This window comes from Sinohyriopsis cumingii, chromosome 12, assembly GCF_028554795.1.
Source record: "Sinohyriopsis cumingii isolate HCF-2022 chromosome 12, ASM2855479v2, whole genome shotgun sequence".
NCBI lineage: Eukaryota > Metazoa > Mollusca > Bivalvia > Unionida > Unionidae > Sinohyriopsis > Sinohyriopsis cumingii.
Genome location: NC_142972.1, coordinates 55,286,771 through 55,294,718, shown reverse-complemented (window position 1 = coordinate 55,294,718; position 7,948 = coordinate 55,286,771). Strand labels below are relative to the sequence as shown.

Sequence of the window (7,948 nt, the reverse complement as noted above, 5' to 3'; positions counted from 1 at the left end):
TCAATCTAGAATAACTGAAAGCTCAATTTTTCTTCTGTAATTGGCAAATGGTATTTGTCCTGCTTTTATAGGAGAGCAACAGGTCAAAATGAATGTTAAAAACTGGGCCTATGTACCTAACAAATGTTTTCTCCAATGAAGGGACCCATCATTTCATCTCCACGAACACTTGACTTGCATTTCATGTTACTTGATATGTCCATAAATAAATTTATATATTACGTTATGTACTAAGCATCGCTGGATTATTTTATCACAGTCTAAATATAAATGGAAAAATTATGGATGCACAACTGCATATCTATGATAATCTGTCTAATGGTTAAAAATGTGCTTGTATTCTTGTTTATGTGACATAATATCTCATTCGTTTTACATGATCTCTCGTTTCTAGCTGTAAAGCGGTATTGCTTATACTAATGGTACGCTGCTTATTTGAACCCATTACAAAGTCACATTTTTAGGGTATTAGTGTGACGTTTGAACCTGATACTTTATAATTATAACCTATTGTTGTCTTTTTTTCAGACAAAGTGTTAATTCGGAGAGAGAACAAATCACTGAAATCAATCGTCACGTGTATCAAGTGCAAAAATCAAGCGAGAAACACACTCTTCTTACCCTGCTCACACCATTGTCTTTGTCAGATTTGCGCTGAAAAATGTTCAATATGCCCATTATGTTACAAGATCATAAAGCAAAAGATAAAAACACTTATGATTTAAGCCCCTTGCTACATGTTGTGGCATAAAAGCTCTCTCATATTACTTCTTCACATAATGTTAACCAAGTCATCCTACTATAAATGATCTGCAATGAAACAATATCTTCATAAATGCTTGCGGATTGCCAGTGTGCAACAGGATTGGATTGATGAAACCAATGAGCAAATCACTTAGTTCATCTAGGCTAAAGAACAAAGCGTTTGTAGAATGGCAAAATGACCGAACTCCCATATCGAAGGCAGGCAAGTTCTAACACCTAAAATGATAAGCCCAGAAAGAACTGCGAGAGATCAAAGAAAATTGGTAGGATAAGAAAGCAGAGGAAGTTCAGCATTACACAGATATCCGCTGTTCTAAACAGTTCTTGAGTTCACTACAATCATTTTAAAGCCCTTCAAGAACATGACCCACCCCTATGCTTTCAGCATATGGATCGAAGCTGCCTAAATACCACATACACGGTTGGTTACTAAACATTCCGTCTTCTGTCAGCTCCACAGCTCTCAAACAGATCCCCCAACAATCAGTCCAGGAGGAACTCAATACACCACCATCGGGTTACGAAATCAAGAAAGCCACAAGCCAAATTAACTCAAACATGGTTCTGCGAATCCCAGTGGAAATTTACAAAGCAGCTGCACCAGATGCAAACGAAGCTTTTCGTGATATATTCCAGAGCATCTGGCCACAAGAAACTAGTCATGAAGACTTCCGTGATGCCTTGATCGTTTCTCTCTTTAAGAACAAAGGTAGCAAAGCTGAATGTGGCAAGTACCGTGTCATCTCCCCACTCTTCACCACTTGCAAGATCTCTGCCCCAGTCATTTTGAACCGACTATTTGCTATGTCAGAAGCTAACCTTCCGGAGACTTTGTGCAGTTTCCGCCCAGGATGCAGTATGGTGGACATGATCTTTACTTTTTGGCAAGTTAAAAAGAAATGCATTAAGCAAACTCTGGACCTAATCTCGGTCTTTCTCGACCTCAACAACGCCTTTGATACCGTCAACAGAGAGCCGCTCCTCTGGTTTGTACCTGTAAGGTATAGCTGCCCGCGTAAATTCGTCCATATTCCTCAGTTCTTACGTGATAGCATGAAATGAAAGATTCTCTCAAACGGTTAACCATCCAAACCCTTCTGGATTTCAAACAGCGTGAAACAGGGCTTTGACGAGGCACAATTCCTCCTCAACACCTTATTTACCTGCGTACTCAAATATGTCGTCCAAGACTCCAAAAGAGGAAATGTATACCCGATGCAGGATTAACGCTTCACTCTTCTGATCACCATTGACGACACTCATCTGAACTATGTGGACAGCTTCATTTAACTAGTTAGTTTCATCTCCAGCGATGGTTCACTTGATAAGGAGATCCGTAAAGAATGTCAATTGAAAGGCTTCGCAGCAGTATACTCGACCATCACAGTGTTACCCTATTTAACAAGTTGAAGGTGTATAACGCAGTGGTCCTCACCTCCCTGATGTACTACTCAGATACCTGTTTATCACAGACACATTAAACAGCTGAAGAAATTCAATATGCGGGCTCTCCGTTCCATCCGTGGAATGATGGCAAGTAAGATAACCAACCTCGAAATCGTAGACAAAGCCAAGACAACAACTGTTATGGCAATTCTGCTCAAGGCCTAACTTCGCTGGTCAATCCATGTCAACAGAACGGATTGCACCTACTTGGCGAAACATGTCTTATTTTGGCAACTAACTCGTGGCCGAAGAAACCTAGGCCAACCACGCATGTACTACAAGGACAAACTGAAGTACATACGTGCAAAGAGAAGTGCAGGAACAGTCTGACATGTATGCTACAGATCGAAATCAAGAGAGTCTATACAGGAAAATGCGGCTTTCACAAAAAGATTGATAAGAGTTGGCTTCAAAATGAAATAACAGTTGATGAAGTCAGGTATGTTGAAACGCTGGAACTACATGATAAGCTTAGTGTGGAGACCCAGATTAACAAGGCTATGACTAATTGATGTAAGCCATTCCATTTAAACCACTGGCGAAAGGTTAGCCCTTATAAACTAGCATTCTCAGAAAAGATCACTCGCTAAGCAACCGTCTGGTAGGCCAAGGTGATCGTTGAGGTTGTAAACATAAACTTGTGTAATCAGAAATATATAGCATCGAGTAAAGTATCATCAGCATCATTTGATTCAACTAAATCTCTTGCTTCTGTATACATATATTCCTCAGAGGTGACAAGCGTGTCCCTGTTTCCATCTTAGTAGAGTTCTGGCGGAAACGGGAACATAAGTTCATCCATATTTAACTCGGATCGTTGTCGAGCAAGAAATAAAGATAATATTCAACATCCATCTCTGACAAGCTTGAATATAATCTTTCATCTTTACACAGAGACGGTTTTGCACTAAACATAACCTTTTCTACTAAGGTGTAATTGATTTGCAGAACACCGATGACAATTAAAGTATTTTTTCCGCAGTGGAACCCTGACAACTACAACACATACAACATAGATTCGGAATCGCTTAATTCATATCATCCGCAGGACATTTTCTGGAGTATGTAGTATTCATTAAAAGCAACGATATATATAGGTCATGGCAGATACAGATCATAAACAATTAGACAAAGTCACTTGTTTATATAATAATCTTAAAAATGTTGAAAATTACTATAATCAAGTAACATTCAATAGTGTCAAAACCTTAAGTCTAAAAACACAAACGAAAAAGGCATTATACGAATGGTGGCTGCGCAGTAGTATAATGGTAAGCAAATAAATGCAACTGATGTTTATAACAAGATCTTCAGCATTGTCCTTATTGCAGTCCATGTGGCTGCAGATAAATAAATGTCCTTTTGCTCTCCTTATTTTTTAAAAATATAAATTTGTGGAATCGCTATAGTTGATGATATTGTCCACGCCACTTCTTTTTGCTAAATGTTTATAAATATAATTTTAATTTTTCTAGCAATAATTGTCCAGTCTTTCCAAATAATTTACAAATTGAAGTGTATGCTTTGGAGTATGTGTCAGTGCGCTGTCACTTCATCGAGAAGAATGGGCCATTACCTGTAAAATCTGAAGGAACAGCAATTCTTTATCGGAAGTATATGACTGTCACACATATAGAAATTTAGTGAGCGAATGGCTAAGGCAAACGTGATTGTAATAAGTTTTAAATAAGCTTTTCTTTGCCTGCAATCCACTATTTATTCCTAAAGTGTATATAAGAGGATGAAAGCTAGGAAAAGACGACATATAGGATACATTTAGTGAAGTCGGTTTTTTTATGTGCTTTATCTTTGAGATTCGTTTTAAAAGAAGATGTGATTAATTTAATGTGCTTCAGACTGATTTAAGTGATGAAACCAAAGAGTTTTTTCTCATTCCAGAATTTGCTATCGGTATAGAATTAAATAGATTTTAACATAATTCATTGTTTACAAAATGTTTTTAAAGAGATATTGTAAGTTATTCAAAATAAATCGATAGATAGAGAAAATCATCTGGGCAACTGCTTGTGCACTGTAGATTAAAGTTTTAGTAGTAGAAATTGCGACGAATCAGACGACAATTGCAATAGACAAGTCTAGATAGTACTAAGGAACATACAAGTATTTAGTAGCATGAACAGAAAGTTGGGTATGGAACTGATGCGTATCAGGTACAACTATGCATCATTACATGTGTTCCTGACATGTCGCTGCAATGAGAGATAACTGTGGAGAGTGACACCTAGATTTCGTACTGACCGTGTGTAATTTAATGTTGGTGTTGCTGATACGTATTGCTTGCAGTAAATGGTATGAAGGTAACAGCCCTTGTAAGGTGGAAACAATGGCTTTGCTTTTATAAGCATTCATGTGCATCTTGTTACATGTCATCCATGACTTCACATCAAAACTCCAAGTCTCTACGCCTCGGAGTTTAACATTGATTTCATATGAATGCTTATATATGCCTATCTAAGTGTTATCAACGTACATTTGGTGATATATCGGATGATAATTTATTGCATATGAAAGAGGATGAGTGTACGGAATACAAAAGGGCCTCGAATAGAACCCAGTTGAACGCCAAAACGATGGTCAGCTGGATTGGAGTAGATCGTGAAGCAATATATCATGGCCTATTGTATCAAATGCGGCAGACGAGCCGAGAAGGGTGAGAAAACTTCAATCTTTCCACCATCCAAAATAGAGAGATCATTAACTACTTTCAGAAGATCACTTTCTACAAGGTCTGTATGCAGACTAAAAATTGCTGAAAAAGAGACTACTTAAATTCAGATCAGAGTCAAGTTCAGGCCGTACAAGTTTTTCAGAGAGACTAGAAACGTTGCGGTATCATTTTAAAATCGTTAGAGTCAATCGTTGGTTTCTTCAACAGAGGCTTTATAATGACAGTTCAGAACAATTATGAGAATACCCCTGATGAGAGATGTATTAATAACATCAGTTAATATGGGCGACATACAATCTAAGCGTTCAAGAAGCAGTGATGTATGAATCAGATCAAGTTCACACGACTTTAGTGGCCCGCTTCATTGAGATTGTACGTAACAAATCATAAAAGACGGGATCAAATAACGATGAAAAGTGTGCCTTTGAAATTGTGTATCACAAATGCATGGTGAGAATGAATCGATTGAAGTTGTATTTTCAAGTTGATTTCGGATTGTTTTCACATTAACAAGGTAGCGATTTGCGAACAGGTATATGAGGTATAGTGGAGACAAGGTTAAAGAAATTGTGTTTAGTTGTTCCTTATCACTAACTTTGAGAGTATTAACTAATGTTTCGTTGTAACCGTAGCTGTCACTAATCTAAGTACTGAAGTAGGTGGATTTCGATGCGTAAACGTTATTTCAACGTTCTGTTAATTGTAAATTATGTACAGTATTTGTGCCATTATGATAGTGCGTGAAATGTGTGCTTGTGAGAGTAGTAGCGTTCGACATATCAATATATGTGTAATGTGTTTTATAAATATGGTGAGCGCTAGCCTATATTGCCCATTGGCTTATTTTCTCTTACGTATGTATGTATGCATGTATGTATGAATGTATGCATGCATACATGCATGCATGTATATCTATCTATCTATCTATCTATATATATATATATATATATATATATATATATATATATATATATATATATATATATATATATATATATATATATATATATATATATAAAGTATAGTAAAATAAACATTTTTTCCACCTTCTGTTTTCCTGCAGCGAGTTAGCTAAGGAGAATGATTATATTCTTGGTTTTCATGAGTAATGTTAAATGAAATTCCTCCTTGTTTTCAGAATGTCTTAAGTTTTTTTTGCATTACTATATCTGTATACTTTCTTCTCATAAGCAGTTACTTTGGCTGCTGCAAGGCAGTTAATTATGCAATAATTAGGCATGCACAGTATAATTGTGCAATTCAGTGGCTCAGTGCCTCAGATAGTCTCAGTTGTGCTTGCGTAGACATTTTACGTAACAAATTAATTTTACCTGCTCTTGTTTTCAGAAAATATAAATACCCAGAGATTGGCGAATACCAATAAGTGCATATTGCTTCCGTTTCAATCATATTCCTGAAGTCACTATTGAAATAATAAAAGCAAATTGAAAGAAACCTAAATTTGAAATAAGGACCTGGATTAGGTCTGAAGCTATGTTAAATGATAAGAGCAACTAAATCCTTGGCTATGTGGCCTACGAGCTTCAAATTATCATTATAAAGGAAGCTATCAAGATGATAGATATTTGGCAGCAGTACGTGGTACGTCTATTGCAACATTACAAACATAACTTCTTTAACGAGTTAACACGTTCAAAACCCCAATTCATGGAGTCGATGATGAATATACATGAATCTGTATTCCATATATTACCTTTATTGAAACATTTCTGCTTCCCATAGTATCAAAACTACATGGCTTGAATGAGTAACCTAATTTTATGTGTCAATCTTATCAGTTTGGTGTACCAACGACGCATTGCGCACAAATTATCTAAGCACAAATATATTAATAATTCAAAATAAGAAAAAGAGAGTTTAAAAGAACTTGTCTACTGCCTACATAAAAGAAGATTCGGATTCAAATATGTTATTGCCAAATCTATAGCATATGATACAAGTTAGAGCAATAGCTCCCTCCCTTAATTGCACAGGTATGTACATGAAAGCTGCCAATTTGCCACTCAAGAAAAACAGTTAGGAGTCATAAATGTCGACATTCTATAATGGAACAAACACGTCGTCTCTGTAAGTATCAAAGTGTTTCTTTGACGTTATTTCATTTGAAATGTATTAGTTGATTTTAATGCTTTGTTACCTTATTTTGATTATTGTCATAATATTTGGGAACACTGTTTATTTTATCTTTCAATACCATTGTGCGCCTGCAAATGAATGTGAATACAGCTGTTTTAGATGGCAAATATTCAACACCCAATGAAGATTATTTGAAAATTTTAAATGGTCGCCTTTTAAAATATAATACAATATCATGAATCAGTCATCCGTTACTGAATTCAAAACAATATAGCACCAGATTATGTGAATCCTGTCTCTGAAGTTCGTAGATAAATCACACGACGTAACCCAAACTACAGGACTGAATTATTTTAAATGCATACATACAATCAAACTTTAATGAATAATATATTATATTGTACCTAATGGTATTAAATAATGTACAACCCTTGATGGTTTTAAACACAAATGTCAAACAAAGAAATTGCTGAGATACAAATATAATCTTGGCACAGTCGCTAAATTATAACAAAATCGTCAGAAATATGAGATTGTACGCAGGATGCTTTATTATTGAATTTCCTTATAAATAATCCACTTAATTTAGTGTTCTTTATTTTACTTAAACAAAATTAATAATGTAACTTACACTGAGAACGGCCGTCCTTTGCCGATGTTTTGGAAATATATAATTGAAAGTGCCACTTTTTAATACAAATGTTTGCACAGGGTTATCAGCAATACCGTAATGATTTATCAATATCGAATTGCATCGTCATTTATGCTCTTGTGTATTTTTACACCATTCATTTTTTTCCGGGAGCACCCCAGCCAATGACTCTGCACTATTGCATTGTTTTTTGCATTTACTCTAATAAAGATAAAACAGTCCCACAGAGCTAGCAGAATATAAATAATAATTCCTCTCTTAAAATAATATACCTATTCATTCATTCACTAGGGAAACTT

The 7,948-nt window shown here is 35.7% G+C and overlaps 1 protein-coding gene across 6 annotated transcripts in view; it reads left to right on the top strand.

Moving 5' to 3' along the window:
• The window catches only part of LOC149786492 (death-associated inhibitor of apoptosis 2-like), a 51,199-nt gene extending 45,464 nt beyond the window's left edge, over window positions 1-5,735 (top strand). For 5 of the 6 annotated variants that reach the window (XM_089976956.1, XM_089976958.1, XM_089976957.1 and 2 more), the window contains exon 11: window positions 529-5,735. In XM_089976956.1, coding sequence (XP_089833082.1) covers window positions 529-725 — 197 coding nt within the window. In that variant the 3' untranslated portion in view covers window positions 726-5,735. The remainder of the gene's footprint in view (window positions 1-528) is intronic. The other variant, XM_089976961.1, reaches the window with a different exon arrangement.
• Window positions 5,736-7,948: the final 2,213 nt, after the last annotated feature.